This window comes from Pholcus phalangioides, unplaced genomic scaffold (assembly GCF_987345545.1).
Source record: "Pholcus phalangioides strain wild (caught in Gottingen) unplaced genomic scaffold, Ppha-v1.0 ptg000039l_1, whole genome shotgun sequence".
Taxonomy (NCBI): Eukaryota; Metazoa; Arthropoda; class Arachnida; order Araneae; family Pholcidae; genus Pholcus; species Pholcus phalangioides.
This window is the reverse complement of record NW_028301625.1, coordinates 4,948,847-4,965,862: the sequence shown is the minus strand read 5'-3', so window position 1 is coordinate 4,965,862 and position 17,016 is coordinate 4,948,847. Positions and strand designations below refer to the sequence as shown.

The 17,016-nt window shown below is 37.4% G+C and overlaps 1 protein-coding gene across 1 annotated transcript in view; it reads left to right on the top strand.

Annotated features, from left to right (window-relative positions):
• LOC149065478 (uncharacterized) overlaps nucleotides 1-17,016 on the top strand; it is a 140,629-nt gene that overhangs the window by 60,214 nt on the left and 63,399 nt on the right. The window contains exons 6-8 of the mRNA XM_089253951.1: nucleotides 608-757; nucleotides 12,210-12,320; nucleotides 15,146-15,299. Coding sequence (XP_089110077.1) covers nucleotides 608-757; nucleotides 12,210-12,320; nucleotides 15,146-15,299 — 415 coding nt within the window. The remainder of the gene's footprint in view (nucleotides 1-607; nucleotides 758-12,209; nucleotides 12,321-15,145; nucleotides 15,300-17,016) is intronic.

Here is a 17,016-nt window from a genome sequence, read left to right as displayed (position 1 = left end):
ATATCAAACACAGTCTCTGCTATCATATTCGTCTTCAGTATTCCCGATAGCGTTTCTTTCCTTAGGCCGGGAGTACACTATAAAATTATGGTAAAAGCTCTTTTACAAAACTTGAAAAAAAACAACCAATAAGCCTATTGATTACATTCGCTCTAATGTAAACGACATTCTTATAGATTACATTTTTCAACTTTTATAAAAGCACTTTTATTAAACTTTTATTGTGTAATCCCGGCCTCTCTCTCTCTCTCTCTCTCTTAGATAATTTTCTTGATATCTTTCCTTAGGCCGGGATTACACTATAAAAGTTTTAGAAAGTTCATTTATAAAACTTGAAAAATGCAACCAATAAGCGTATCGATTACATTCGAGCAAATGTAACCAATAGGTTTATTAATTGTTTTTTTCAAGTTTTTTTAAAAATATTTTATGAAACTTTTATAATGTAATTCTGGCCTTAGCGTTCTATGTTTTCCTTTTTTTATCATGCTATTTTTCAGTCGTCGAAAAATTTGATAAAATAATATAATGTTCTGAACGTTCTTGTATTTTTAATGATAGTCCTTCATTTTTATTTATTATACAAGAATATTTGGCTTTATTCTAGCAAAGTGGTTCGGACAGAACTAATCAAGGGTACCAGCTTTCTGAAAATCAACCACCATATACATTCAACACTCTGCCAGATGCAGAAAGGAGCCAGCTTCATTACAATTTCAACCAACTGCAACAAAATATGATTCGAGTGAAAAATGGAGTAAGATAACAGTAAATAAAACATATACAGGGTGATTCAAAACTCAATGTACAAACTTTTAGGGGAGGTAGGAAGCACAAAACAAAACAGAAACACAATCATGCATGACTGGAAACCCCTACCTGATCAGCTGGAAGCAGGGCCAGATTAACCCATATGAAGGCCCTAAGCACTCAAGTGATTTTGGTGCCCCCCCCATGACAATTAAATTTGTTTACAATTTTCTAGTATAAGCATGCAAATTGGTAAGCAGATATTTTTAGGGGGTGGGGGATTCAGACGAATCATTTTTCCTATTGTCTGTCATGACACGACTCGGGAGCCTCGAGTACCGGAAGGCCTCGTAACAATTTGATCTGATTAACATTTTGGAGAGAGCGAGTACACAAATTGTATGGTAGAGGGCCTATATATAGCTAGGGGGCCTCAGAAAAATTTGTTTTTCCGGGGAGGGGGGAGCCTATGATGCTGTTGAGACGGCTCTGGGCTTACTTTATGGAAATAGAGCAAAATCTCAATCTTGTTCGAAATTAATTAGTTTCTCTGCTTTTGTGGCACCCTTAGGGCAGCAACTAGAAATGAAAATTTACTGCCGCCTGGGGTCTGTACCTCTTCCCCATAATTTTTAATGGAAAAAAGTAAACTCGACGCCCTTGCGCTGGTCCAGCACCCGGGGAAACAGGCCCTCCCTCTGCACTCTTTTAGTTGCCACCCTGTTCAACCTTTCGATAAAAATTTTCAACTATACCATCACGTGAGCTTAAAATTTTAGCATTTCCTACAAGATGGTTGATGCTAGGAAAATTTGTACATTTAAAAACAATGTACTATTTTTTATCATTTTTTTGTTTCACCCCTTTCTCCTTATGCCCTAAGCATGTGTTTATTTTGCTTAATGGTTAATCCGGCCCTGGTCACGACCTCCTAAATTACACAGGTGGTCGTGCCCTGTCTGGGAGATAAACGAAGATGCAGAAATGACAAGCCAATAACGGCTGGAAAAAACTCTTTTATTTAGCGATACTTTTACACAAGGACAGTACGTGTACATGTTGAGTTTCGAGAGTAGACCGTTGACTCTGACACCGACCTCGTCGCAAGAATCTCCGTCGCAGCTGCGAAATGCCGTGTATTTTTGAAAGGGTTCGGCAGTCAATGCGTCGTCGTTGTGAAGCGTGCATAACTGTGGATGGTAAGAACTTCGAGCAATTGTGAAACTTAACGAGTACACGTACTGTCCTTGACTAAAGTATCGCTAAATAGAGTTTTTCCACCCATTATTGGCTTGTCATTTTTGCATCTTCGTTTATCCTCCAGCTGACTAGGTTAGGGTTTCCGGTCCTACATTCTTATGTGATTCTGTTTTGTTTTTGTGTTTTCTACCTCTCCTAAAGGTTTGTACGATGAGTTATGAATCACCCTGTATAAAGGAGTTAAAGTCAGAGTGGTGTACGGCCGGGATTACACTTCTAAAATTTTGATAAGAGATCTTTTATAAAACTTGAAAAAGCAACCATTAAGCCCATCGGTTATATTCACTCGAATGTAACCGCCACGCTTCTTGGTTGTATTTTACAAGTTTTATAAAAGTACTTTTATCAAACTTTTATAGTGTAATACCGGCCATAGTCACATTTTCAACAATTTTGACTCGTCCAGAAATGATATCTGTAAAGGCTAAAACCGTTGGAAGAAAAAAATGAATTAAGTCTCAGCTTCAATAGTCACTACTAGATTACGAAATCAAAAAGAAATTTAACATGGAACTATTGCAACAATTCTACTAAAACCTCCTTTTTCTCAAAATGAGGATTAATCAACTTTACACCTTTCTGACTTTAACCCCCTCATATAATGAAAACGTTCTCATGAATTTCTATTTATGCCTTATTGATAGGTGTAATGATACATGTATATTGATAAAGTAATGTTTATGTGAATATCTGATGTTCTTAAATGAATTCGCTCTTTTGCAATTTTTACATGGAGCCAGCACCCTTCAAATTTTTATTCTTAACTTGAAATGTATGAAAACAAACCCCTTTTAACGGTCACCCCTCTTTATAAGTCTTCCAGAATAAATCGAGAGATTCACCCTCTATATTATAATTATTTTTTCAAAGGCATTTAAAAAGCTATCCACAAGACAAAACTTTCACGACAGTATCCCTAAAGACGCATATTATACATTAATGCACGGATCATTTAATGTAAGCATTTGCCATTGGTTGTTCAGTAGTTTGTACGGCGTTGTGAACGATTCTTGAGCTGTTTGAACTGGACCACTGGGCATCGGTTTTTTCAGCGAACAGAAAGGGAAGAAAAGGAATGCTTATATACATGATCCGCTCGCTAATGTATACGTGCCTTTACAGGTATACTAGCAATTAGAAAAGTTATCCATATAACATGTAGAACTCTGATACTTCAATCGTGTTGCAAGGGTTGTATAGTTATTAAAATAAAAAAAAAGTAACTTTTATATGGACATCCTGTGCTCAAAATCTCAAGTAGAAAGTTGTTGCCCTGTCTCTCCAGAGAACAAGAAAAAAATCCACGTTTCCAAGTGCAATATTCACCGAGGTATTTGAATTGGATAAAAACAACAAAAACTAACGGAAAACGCTTTTTACCCTCATTTTTATGTTGTTTTTTTCCCAAATTTTCTCACTTTTTCCAATTCAAATATCTCGGTGAATATTGCACTTGGAAACGTGGATTTTTTTTTATTGGGCTCTGGAGAGACAGGGCAACAACTATCCTGCCAGGTTTTTGAGCAAAGTGTGTCCGTTTAAAGAGGATTTTTTATTTTAATAACTATACAACCCCTTACAATCTGAAGTCCACACGTTATTTAGATACTTTTCCTACTAGGAACAACTGTTCTCCAGTAATGTGCGTTGCATGCTGTTAGCTATGCACCCTGTATATATACTTTTATATCACGCCGATCTTTACGGACCGTAATGAGAAATTCGTATACGCGCGCGACAGAACGAAAGAGTTGGAGAGAAGACTTTTCATCAGACTGGAAAAGGGTCGGTGATCGTATGGTTTGCCATTGGGGGTGTTACGACGCAACAATAGGGCAGTATTGAAAGGAATGCGGGCAAGACTCGGTCATATAACGGCCTGGTGCGAAAATATTTTTGCGTCCCTCTTCAGTATTACAAAAAGTATGCTAAGGTAGGCCCAGAGAATAACTCATTTTTGCTGTATAACATCCGCTGAAACTCAATTCAGGGAGCCCGCTAAAAGTCTTGGAATTCTGTTCCGTCCCAAATCCTTGCCAAGGAGGTTCAAGGTTCCAGAATGCAGGGCCGTCTTAATGCAGAGGCATACTCAAGGGCGTAGCGCGGGGGGGGGGGGGGGACTTGGGGGTCTGCCCCCCCCCCCCCCCCACCCCCGAAATGTGAGAAAATGACCGAAAAAAGGTTAAAAGATGGCCAAATCCATTGTTTTGTCAGTTTGGTCCCCCCCCCCCCCGAACGAAATTTCTGGCTACGCCCCTGGGCATACTACTGGCAGGCCCGTAGCCAGAAATTTCGTTCGGGGAGAGACCACTTTCATTTCGGGGGGGGGACCAAAGTGATAGAACAATAGATTTGGCCATCTTTTTCCCCATTTTTCGGTCATTTTCTCACATTTCGGGGGGCAGACCCCCCAAGCCCCCCCCCCCGCTACAGCCTTGCATACTGGGTAGTGCACGTGCATAAGAAAGCCTCACGTTAACGAGGCATCGCAAAAACAAAATAATGTCTTACACACACACACACATGATATCAAAATATAAAATATTTTTAATCCGGGTGGCTAGTACTTGCGTTCTCTATGGAAGACGAGCCCGGAGAATCTCTTTTCTTGAGAACTCATGGTTTGTTCAGATCATGCCGCCACACACACACACACGCATGGAAAAAGATCGCAGGGCCTCAGGGCATAACGGATAGGTTCCTCGAACAGGGAAGGAGCGGATGAATAAGCGAGAGTGTTGTATAGTGAACAAAGAGGGGGGGTCGAATGTCCACCTTCGCCTATGCCAATAATACAATTTTTTCACTGAAGGTAGAGGGGGGTAATCGTCATATTCACCTTCTCCCTGCATCTGCCTGTGCATCAGGGAGCCTTAGGTATCGGTTTTATATTTTTGTAATATATTTTTTAAAACTACGTAATTTTTTTTTTTGAGAATTTAGTTCAATATACACTGAAGAGCCTAAAAAACTGGTACACCTGCCTAATATCGTGTAGGGCCCCCGCGATCCCGCAGAAGTGCCGCAACACGACGTGGCATGGACTCGACTAATTTCTGAAGTAGTGCTGGAGGTAATTGACACCATGAATCCTGCAGGGTTGTCCGTAAATCCGTAGGAGTAAGAGGGGGTGGAGATCTCTTCTGAACAGCACGTTGCAAGGCATCCCAGATATGTTCAATAATGTTCATGTCTGGGGATTTTGGTGGCCAGCGGAAGTGTCTAAAATCAGAAGAGTGTTCCTGGAGCCACTTTGTAGCAATTCTAGACGTGAGGGGTGTCGCATTGTCCTGCTGAAATTGTCCAAGTCCGTCGGAATGCACAATGGACATGAATGGGTGCAGGTGATCAGACAGGATGCTTACGTATCTGTCACCTGTCAGAGTCGTATCTAGACGTATCAGGGGTCCCATATCACGCCAACTGCACACGCCCCATACCATCACAGAGCCTCCACCAGCTTGAACAGTCCCCTGTTGACATGTAGGGTCCATGGATTCATGAGGTTGTCTCCATACTCGTACACGTCCATCAGCTCGAGCAATTGGAACCGAGACTCGTCAGACCAGGCAACGTGTTTCCAGTCCTCAACAGTCCAATGTCGGTGTTGTCGGGCCTAGGCGAGGCGTAAAGCTTTGTGTCGTGCAGTCATCAAGGGTACACGAAGGGGTGGGCCTTCGGCTCCAAAAGCCCATATCGATGATGTTTCGTTGAATGGTTCGCACGCTTACACTTGTTGATGGCCCAGCATTGAAATCTGCAGCAATTTGCGGAAGGGTTCCACGTCTGTCATGTTTAATGATTCTCGTCAGTCGTCGTTGGTCCCGTTCTTGCATGATCTTTTTCCGGCCGCAGCGATGTCGTAGATTTAATTTTTTACCGGATTCCCGATATTCACGGTACACTCGTGAAATGGTCGTACGTGAAAATCCAAATTTCTTCGCTCACTCGGAGATGCTATGTCCCATCTCTCGTGCGCCGACTATAACACCACGTTCAAACTCACTTAAATCTCGATAACCTGCCATTGTAGCAGCAGTAACCGATCTAACAACTATGCCAGACACTTGTTGTGTTATATAGGCGTTGCCGACCGCAGCACCGTACTCTGATTGGTTCCATATCTCTTTATTTGCATACGCATGCCTGTACCAGTTTTTTTGACTCTTCAGTTTATAAGGAGCCAACCAAAATTCTTTTAGTCTGGGGTACGGCCGAAAATCATAACCCGTTCAGGGGGGGGGGGGGCACGTATTTACTACTATATGTGCGTCTGTTAATATAGATATTTTTTCACCAATACATCGACAGAATTACAAGTTTTGGCTTTCTAAAGGAGTTATAATAAGATGTGATGCATAATCAATGTAATAAGATCCAGTTTTACGGCCCGGTGCAATCGTACCTTTTGCACCGTAAGTCAGGCCCTGGGAATACGATTTCAAGCTCATGATCCAATCAGCCAGGTGGAGGCTGAGACAACACCCACTATAGATATGACCCCCCCCCCCCCACACCTCGCCTTCTTATCTATAGAGGGTGTTGATTTAGGCCGATGCCGCGAGTCTAACTGCACATACGTCATTTTCAGCTTTAACTTTGGATGGAGATGTGGAATAAACTAGAGTTTTGCTAGATACAATCGCGGCCGGCAAAAATTGCTCCGCATTTCACCGGACGGGTGGTTTTTTCTGTTATAAAAACTGGTTCCACCATGAAAAACATCGCTCGTATGACAACCAGTGCCTACACACCAGTAAAAAGCCCTACGGTGATGATCACGTTCGTCTGGCATTGGCCTTAGTGGTGGGTTCAGGTGGGTGTGGTGCCCCGGGCACCGGACAAGAGGGGGCGCAAATTTCACTCTCTAACTTCTCCTTTGACATTATGAGGGGGCGCCAAAATGCGTGCTTGCCCCGGCTGACCAAGCATCTAGTTGCGGCCCTGTTTGTAATAGTGAAGTACCGTTGTTTCCTGATGCAGACCTATGTCGAATCCATCTAGACATAGGATCGCAAAAGGTTAAAGACACCTCCGAAGTAGAGTTCCTGCGTCGTACGTGTCACCAGAGCTCTGATATGGCAAAAAAAATAACACTAAGGGTGATCAAGGGGTGTTAGATGTCCGTACATGCAACCTACAAGGATGTATGCAGGGAGTGGGGTTGAGCTATATATATTATGCATGAATTACTGAGGTACTCAGCCATCTTGCAAAGTTTCTTGGGGGAGACATGACCCCACATCCTTGAGCCGGGGGCTCCTATGGCAGACTTTTCACAGGCCCTTCTATAGTGAATTTATAGCACGAAAAACAAAAAATGATGGTAATTGTCCCTTTCCCCAAGGCTGGACCCTGTCAGCCCCACAAGGGTGGGGCTATGAGGAGAGGGAGGAAAGTTGAGTGGTTCCTGAGCCGCTAGATTCCAGTGCCTATGGGGTACGATACTTAAATGAACTATCAATTAAAAAAATAACAATCTAAAATTTTTTGAGTGCTTTATTTATTTTTTTTATCAGATTATGGTTATGTTGACTGTGGGGGGATGTATCCACTTCTCTGGTAAAACCCAATATTTATCATTATTGAGAGGCTTCATGCTATCTATTTTACTTCGTTTTTGCACTAAGATATATGTCCACCATCTTCCAACTAAAAACTTGTTTCCCTCTCGTCATTCTGTCTATACTCCTGCTTAGTAATTTTTTACCTCATAATGTGTATCTACTATATATTTTTAAGAGAGAGAGAAAAGTCAACACAAAAAAAATTGGAGAGGTTGAGAAAAAGAAGGTGCACGTGAAAGTGAAATGTACTGCCACTAATCTTTTTCCCCCTCCAATTTCTAACGTGCAAACAAGGAAACCAGTTTTATCACCAATATTTTCAATTACAAATCATCCAAATTTGTTGTCAATATCAAAAGCGTGTACAAGAAGGGGTTAAGGAGGCATCTCAGAATTTAGAAAAGTTTTTAGAAAACTGCCAGTTTAAAGAATCTTTTGAATTTTGTCACTCCTCCCTCAAGTTTGTCCCTTAATATATGCTATTCTTTTCCTTATTTTCAGCGATTTTGAATTCAAATATCTCACCTAATATAGCTCTTAGAAACATGAATGTATTTGTTGAACTCAGAAAATACAGAGCAACAAGTTGCTAATTGGAAGTTAAAAGACAAGGGCATCATATAAAAAATTCATTTTAAACTCAGTATATATATATATGGCCCCTAGTAAAATGAATGTCATATCTAAAATGAGCACATTATTTGGAATTTTTTTTAAATTGAAAGTTGTTTCTATAACCAATGATTCATGAGTTAAGAGCTGAAACTGGCTCACGTTTTCACCCTGTATGCATGTATTATTATGAATGCCCAGGGAGCAGCGACATAATTGCCATATTCTTCCAAATTTCCTTTTATCACATTTCAATGTCCAATGATATCAATTTATATATATATATATATATATATATATCTTTTTATGTATCACTGTACAAGTCTAGCTTCTCAGCAAAGTGGCAGACCATTTTACACATTGCCAATACTTCAGACACTAGCTAGTTTGTAAGGTGTCAGTGCTAGTGGAACACACACCGGTTAAACACTTTTCTTTTTAAGGTATAATGGCATATGGTTCTTCATAATTACACAGTTTTTGCCAAAAATGCTCCATCCGATTCGGATTCTTCTGTTTATTTCATTAATGATTCTGTTGCCCATGGTAATTTCTTATCCTAGGTATACATATCTTTCTACTTCTTCTATCTCTATGTTGTTGAGCAAGATTGTCCTCTTCAACACAAAGGGGTTGAACATAATTTAGTCTTTTGCAGATTCATTTTCAAGCCCACCTGAATACTTGCCTTCACCAATTCTTGTATCATTTCATCTAGTTCGTCTGGATTACTGCTGATAACAACAATGTCATCTGCAAAATGCAAATGGTTGAGAAATTCTCGATTTATTTTAATTCCTTTCCTTTTTTATTCTAATCCAGTTTTCTGAATACTTCTTCTAAAACAGCGATAAAGAGTTTTGGTGAGATAGTGTTACCCTGTCTGACTCCTTTTCCAAGTTTAATTTTTGCTTTTCCTTTATCCAAACGAATCGTTGCAGTTGCTTTGTCATATATTTTCTTGATGATATTGATGTAAGTCTTATGTACCCCAATTACATCTAGAGCTTTAATAACAGCAGATGTGAAGACAGAGTCAAATGCTTTCTCAAAATCATTGAAGCCCATACACAATGGTAATTTGTATTCCTTATGTCTCGCTATAAGGTCCCTGATTGTTTGGATGTGATCCATTGTACTAAATCCACTTCGAAATCCTGCCTGTTGTTTTGGTTGAGCTTCGCCCAATTTGGATTCAAGAATATATTTCAGCACTTTGATGAAGATTTTATATATTACTGATAGGAGACTGATTGGTCGATAGTTCTTGATATCCTCTTTTTCACCCTTTTTGTAAAGAAGAACCATCATTACGTTATTCCAATCTTCAGGCACATCCAATTTTGTGAGACAATTTGTGAACAAGGCAGCTAGCATAATGGCAAATTCATCTCCTGCTTCTTTAATAATATCTATTGAAATCCCATCTTTACCTGGGCATTTCCCTTTTTTCATGCATCTTATAGCCTTGTAGACTTCCTCTTTCAGCACAGGTGCTACTTATACAAATTCAGCTTCATTTTCTTTTTTTCGTGCTCCCTTTCCTTTGTTCCAATCCTGTTCTTCATGTTTGTATAGAGTATTATAAAATTCCTCAACAATACTAATGATTTCATTTCCATCTTTCTTTTTTAGTGCAAAAATTTCCTTTCTCCCAACACACAGTTTTCACTTTGCTGATTTTAATCTCCTATTATCTTCCAATGCTTTCTTTACAATATCGCAATTAAACTTCCTGACATCTTCTGTAATCCACTTTTGTACTGTTTTGCAAAGTTCTGCATATTTCACTTTTGATTTAGGGTCATTCCTCTTAATCTAAAATTCTCTCCGGTCTTTCGTAAGTTTCTTTGTTTCTTCTGTTATTTTCTTCACCTGCTTGATTTCTTTTTCTCTAGCGACTTCTTTTGCTACTTCTTTTAGGGTAGTAGTTAAAGTTTTGTTCATCGTGGTGCTCTCTTTGCAACTCTATCAGATGTACTATCTAACTCAACTATGTGATCTTTCCACTTTTTATGAATGAGAAATCCTACTCCACTGGTTCTTCCATTATCTGTTCCTCTGTAGTAAAATACATGTCCACTGGCAAGTTTGATTTTCTCCTCTCCTTTTCTTCTTATTTCACAGATGCCTAAGATGTCCCAATTTGTTCTTTCCAGTTCTTCTTCCAACTCCTGCAAACGGTTTTCTGAAGAAAGAGATCATCCGCTATACGTGGCCAAGGTCATCATCTTATGGCAGCCTGGTCCAACCCAGAGATTCTTTGCACCCTCTGTCTTCATATCTTGCTGGTTGCTGCCGTAACCAGGGACACAGACTGCTGGGGACTGAGGGCCTTAGTTTATTGATAGTGCTCATATTTCTTTTTTAGAGCTTTTTTGGCCGTAATCCTCCACGCTGGCCAGTGCAGGTTGGAGGAAGCCCATCCGCATCCATTCACCATGTGTTAAACATGGCTACTTACAGGCTGCACCATGAGAAGGTGCACATTGGACATTAAGCCTCTACTCCTAGTCGATTCCTTCAAGTCCTTGTAATGAGGCAATTAAAGGGTCTTCTCCTAGTTAACAAATAAAGACTATTCAATAGCCTAAAGACTATTCACATATGTATATATATATATATGCAGGGTGATTAAAATTATCCTTCTTTAATCAGATGATTGTTGAAGGTCTTCTACTGGTTCAAATGGCACTGAATTTGGGCACCAGACAAGTCATATGATGTGCTCATCATTTATTAAATAAAAAATTAGTGCCAAAATCCATCAATAGGCACTGCAACTAGACAAGTCCTTCTACAGATGTTTAACATATCCCCAATGCTTCTTATTCAGAGGCCTACATAGATTAACACCAGTAACCCTGTCTTTTATATCTGAAAGACAGCATACATCTGCGTGTTCTAGGACAGGGATTTCTTTCTGCAGAACTCTAGGGTTCCATGAGAGTTTTTATAGGGCTCCTGCATATCAAGTAAAATGTTTCATTAATGTTGCAAAATACCTAAAGAAATATTCATGTTTGTTTGGGTTCCATGGAACAGTTTCGTGATCATGAAAAGTTCCATGAGAAGAAAAACATTGGAAATCTCTGTTCAAGAGATTAATGCAGAATTCCTGACTTCAGCTGAGAAAAGCACGGTTTGGCTCATGGAAAACATAGCTATTAACCAAAAGGGGGATATTGAACATCTTTAAAATGATTGTCGTGTTGCAAAGCTACTATTACCAAGTTTTTATTTATTTAATGACCAGTAGGCATATCACCTGAAGTACCTGTTGTTCAAATTTAGTGTTATTTCAACCAATAATATACCCTCCACATTTCTCTGGGTTGGGGAAGTATAATTTTTATAACCCTGTATATAATATATTCAGGCTGATTTAAATCATTTATCCATATTACTATCTATGCAACCATTGACTTTAAAAGTGTACTTTCAGTTACAAAATGTTTCCAAATCCAATGTGGTTTCTTAAAATTAAAAAAAATTTTTAAGAGGTTGTTTACTTACTAAACTCTCTAATGAAGTGATATTTGACAATTATCACTTCATTGAAGAGTTTGGTAAGTAATTTACATCATCAACATCTTGGTAAATACAGTAAAACCTCTCTTTTGTGGACACGGTGGACAAGTTTATTATACAGGGGTAAAATATAATTTGGCCATAAAAGAGGGGTGACTGCATCTGAGGGGTGTCCGTTAAGAGGGGTTTTACTGTATTGAATTTAAAAATATAAAATTTCTTGTGATTTTCTCTGAATTCATTTTGCTCATTGGGTCTGTAAAAAAGTTACTATTTTTTTATGTACACAGTTTCTCAGAAAAATTTACAAATTTTGAGAAACAATAGTTCATTTGAGAACATTTTGTAAGTAGAATCTTTCTTCTTTATAGTCAATGGTTGCAAAGGATAGTACCTGTGGACAAACAATTCGAATCAGCGTGTATAACAGCTTTATAGTGTTATTTACATAGGGTTAATTACATTTTCTAATCGACTGAAATCTTTCAGGAAGACTTGGATCCTTTAATGAATGCAACAAATTCTTCTCAAAGTGATACTTTCCTCCAGGACAATGAAGGTAATCATGATTGTCATGATTTACGCCATGGAGGTAACCATGTAAGTTCATTCCAGAAGTTTTCTTTTTTGTTTATCTGAACTCAGTGTTTCAGAAATCTTAGGAAGAAGATAGAAAAAGATATTTCTGGGATAAATAATTGGTAAAAAAAATCATGAAACTATAACAATAATTATCAAGAAGTATGTCTAATGTGTAGAGTGCATAATAAATCTTTTTATCTGAGCCTGATTTTTTCATCTGAAAGTCTTTTTTGCTGAGCAAAATTGATTGTTAACAGAAAGAGAGGTGCAATTATGCATATACTTTAAGATTCATAATATTGGTACACTAAAGTGACTATGAATGTTCAGATATTGGAAATGGTAGTGCCCCTAGTCATAAAATTTCAAAGTTAGCAAATTGAAAATGATAACAAAGAAAGGTAGAGAAAAAATTTTATCCACAAAACATAAGCATGCATGCTCAACTCATGGTTAATAGAGTTCCTGATATGGCCCACAACCACAAACAAATAAATATGTTAATGAAAATTTGAATCTTCTAAATATATGTATTAAACTGATAAATTTGACAGAGCAACTATTCCATAAATGATTTCCTAATTTTTTTCACTTTACTGTAACTGCAGATTGCAAAAATTTGAATTCTCAAAAATTACCAGTAGTTATCAGCAGATTGGAATTTATCTTGTTTTTTTAACTCTAGTTTCCACTCTGGATACCACAACCTCTGGAGAAAATGACGTAGAAGTCTAATAAGAATATGTCCCAAGCAAAATAATGAACCCAATTTTTGTTTAACATTGGTGGTGATGAAAAAATTCTGAATTTTGATTTAAGCTATACCAGGGTAAGTGAAACCGCTGATTTCACTAGTGCAAATTCAACCTAGCATCTTCATTAGAGAATATAACAGAATATTGACAACATGATGAAGACGAATAACAATTTACAAAACACTGACATATGGTGAAAACAAGCACACACACATTCTGTCCCAATAAAAAATGTCAGAATGAGAGGTCATCTGTGGTGGTCAGAGTTTTTTTCCTTCACTTCAGTATTTTTATTCTCAGTTTTGACATCATAATTGTTAGTGACATCATATGTCCAGCTTGGTCCCTTTAATGTAGACATATGACATCACTAACAACAGAAGGCAACAACTATGACATCAAAACTGAGAATAAAAGTACTGAAGTGAAGGAAACAATTCTGACCACCACAGACGTGCTCTCATTCTGACCATGTTTTTAATTGGGACAGAATGTGTTTGTTTTTCCACCTTGATAATGCCGCCCATGAGTGCGGAAACATATGCCAGTGTTTTGTAAATTGTTATTTGTCCTCATCACGTTGTCAATATTCTTCTATAGCTTTGGGCAAAGTTATTCTTTTTGATTACATTAGAGAATTCAACAAAACTTTTTGACTCCAAAACATTCTGCTTTGCATGGTTCTGCAATGAGCCCTCGGCTGACTGTGAAATTTTCTGCGATAAAAATTCTCATGATAGTGTTTTCTATACTTTTCTTAAAATTCTTCCAGATTGTTCTGCAGTAGCACTGTTCATTCTGTGACATACGTCACAGATTTCGGCATATTTTGCTTTAAGGCTTTTTGAAAATATGGGAGTAAGTTTTTTAAACCAATGCCCTATTTAGGGCAAATGTTTTAAACTTATTTTCTTTAGTGTTCCTATTTCAAGATTTTTCTTTTTTCAGTTGGCCATGGATTCCATTTGCCTCAGTAAGTGGAGCAAGTGGAACCTATGGCTGATTGTGCTCTAAAGTAATCTTTAAAATGGTTATCACAGATGAAAGTGTAAAAAATAATTTCAACCAATAAAAAGCCCAAACTTTTATTATTCTTAAATTAAAAAGATAAATTAACAACCTTAATATATAGAAAATTCACAATTTAAAATCTCCCCCCCCCCAAAAAAAAAACATTTGCTGACCACAAACATTAGTTGACATTATATGAGGCAAATATAAGAAAGAAAATGAAAATTTTTGCATACTGTCAAACTAGTGAGGTGATAAAAATCTCAGAACTTCTTAACTTCTTTGCCTGTAATGATACTTTTGTCTTTTATGAGGGGTCATTAAAAGATAGATGTAGTATCAATTATTTTTCTAAATTTTGCTTCCAGCCGAGTCTCAAATTTGTTTAGTTACCGAACAAACATCTTTACTGTAAATTCATTGGGTTTTACTTGCTCCAGTACAAGAAAGATGTGGGAAAAGTGGAACCCTCTCAACTCCTACTTTTCTTCAAGAAATATCATTATTATATTATAATTACACATTAAAAAGTAAGAAAGGGTGGATTTGCCTCAGAGAAATATCAATATTAGGCCAATTTGCACTCTCAGGAATAGTTAAAAGTCAAAGAGCACACACAACAGGTAACAATGTGATGTCAGATCTAACCTCTCCAAATAACCTTGTAACCTTCTATGAGCAACTAGCATGCCAAGCACATTTTTACTGCAATAAAGAATAAGTACAAACAGAAAATTCCTCCAGGGACCATTCATGAAAAATAATTTTACAAATCATTTTGGGTTTTGCTACTCTCCTGGAATTTCCACTTACCCTGGTATACCTCACTTTGTTTTATTGTGCCAAATGACAGATTTTCAGTTTTTTACACTCTTCTAAAGGTTAAGCACCTCAAGTTTTAGAGCATTCTCTTAATTTAGTGTGAAACAATAAACTATAGCATACAACAATAGTGGTATAATTATTTGCCAAGTAGTACATGCAAAAATGTCCACATGATGTTTTTAACTATATGCATTTTAGATAGATCTAACCATTATGCAGATAATATAATAAATTTTTATATCAATCTTTCAGGAAGATACTGACATTGTGCAGCCATGTGCATTACCGCCTGCCTCAAAATACCCAGAAGGCGCTATTACTTCATCAATTACCAATCAAGTCGATATCAGTGGCTCACCTCATCTTGATGGTTCAGTATTGCAGGGTGAATGGCCTATACATAGAGGTATGCATTAAAAAAAATTATCTTGCTTCTTCTAAAGAAATTGATCTGGCTTGAGAGCGGTGTCCTTTAAACATTTGTCTATCTATTCTGATTGAGTAAATAAAATCATATAGACATTATTTCTTAGAATAAATGCTATGGCCCCAGTTTCTGAAACCTAATTTTAGAATTTGCTGTTAAAAGAGCAGTTTCAAACAAACTGACAAATAAAAAACTTGAAATTACTAATGAAAGTTGTGCCAAGGAAAATGTTAACACCTTAAATATAATGCTGGTCCAATTGATCAATCAAACACTGATTGCAGTAAAAAATTTCAGTATTAAAATTTTCCATTAACACATCGCAAGCGGGAGACTGATATCTCAGTCCAACTTTGTCTGAATGGAATTTAAAACACATTTGGGAAAGAAACTAGTTGCTTTCTAAAGAAACTGCTATTCGAATTCAATCTTTTTTCCGTACTTTTCCTTTGTCTAATTTAAGTTGATAAAAAATTATACATAAAGTATATAATAGATAGAGTATTTCTCTTCTGGATTTATATCATCACACCTATATGCTGATCAGAGAGGTAAAAAAATCAAGAACAATAGAGACAAAGATATGTGTGAGTGTACATATTATCTGCACAACAGAGTTACAATACTGCACCTGCATTGCACTTACAAGCAACGATATAAGACTTTTACCATCACAGTAGAAATTTGCCTCCATAAGAAGTGTTAAAGTTTTATAAAGCAGGTCAATTTATTTGACAAAACCTATTAGATCTTTAAATTATGCTCCTATATATTGCATTTTAAATAAATGACTGTGCTCATAAAAAATGAGACATATTAATTGATGCACAATTTACATTAAACTAATGATGTCATAAGAAAAAAATATTGAACTTGGCTTTTTTTTTTTTTTAAAAAAAGATCATTTTCACAAAAACAGCAAGCAGCAGAATAATATGAAAAGTCCTCTAAAGCATGAATATCATGGTCACCCTATTTTTAGCAGAAAATCAGTCTTAAAAGGAACTAATGATAGATGATGCATATAAAGCAAGTCTACCAAAAAGGCAAAATTTATGAAAAATTTTTGCTTTTTTGCTTTTGTGTACATCATCATAATTCATTGGTATCCCAAAGAGAAGAGCTTATGCAAGTTTTGACTATTACTCTAACACCAAATAGAAGATCATGAGTTGTACAGTCGGGGGCCCGTATTCACGGGGGTTACATTCCTGGGGCGACCACGAATACGGAAATCCTCGAATAACCGAAACCATAGGGTTTTTTGTTTATCTCATTTATTGAACATCATGAGAAGAGCAGGGTAGAAGGGGAGTAGGGTAAAAGAGGGTGCAGCGGTTGTTGGCGATGCTTTCTGAAAGAACATTGTGATTTCTGTTTGATGTTTCTTCTTCATATCATCAAGTATGTTGGAATATGTTGACAAGGCTTCCTCTACTAATTGTTGTACATGTGAAGAACGTACCATAGAGGGATCTATGTCATGAAAATAATCTATTGTTGATTTGAACTTGCGAAGCCCTTCCGCTATGTTTGTTACTCATGGTGAACTTGTCTTCTACTTAAGAGCTGCCATGGCTCTAGTTATGATAGTAATGCCATTAGTCACAGTGTAATTCTTCCATACCTTCAAGACATTTTATGCATTTGCATCTTCTATTGCGTGCACAATCATCTCCATTGAGTGCGTGTATAG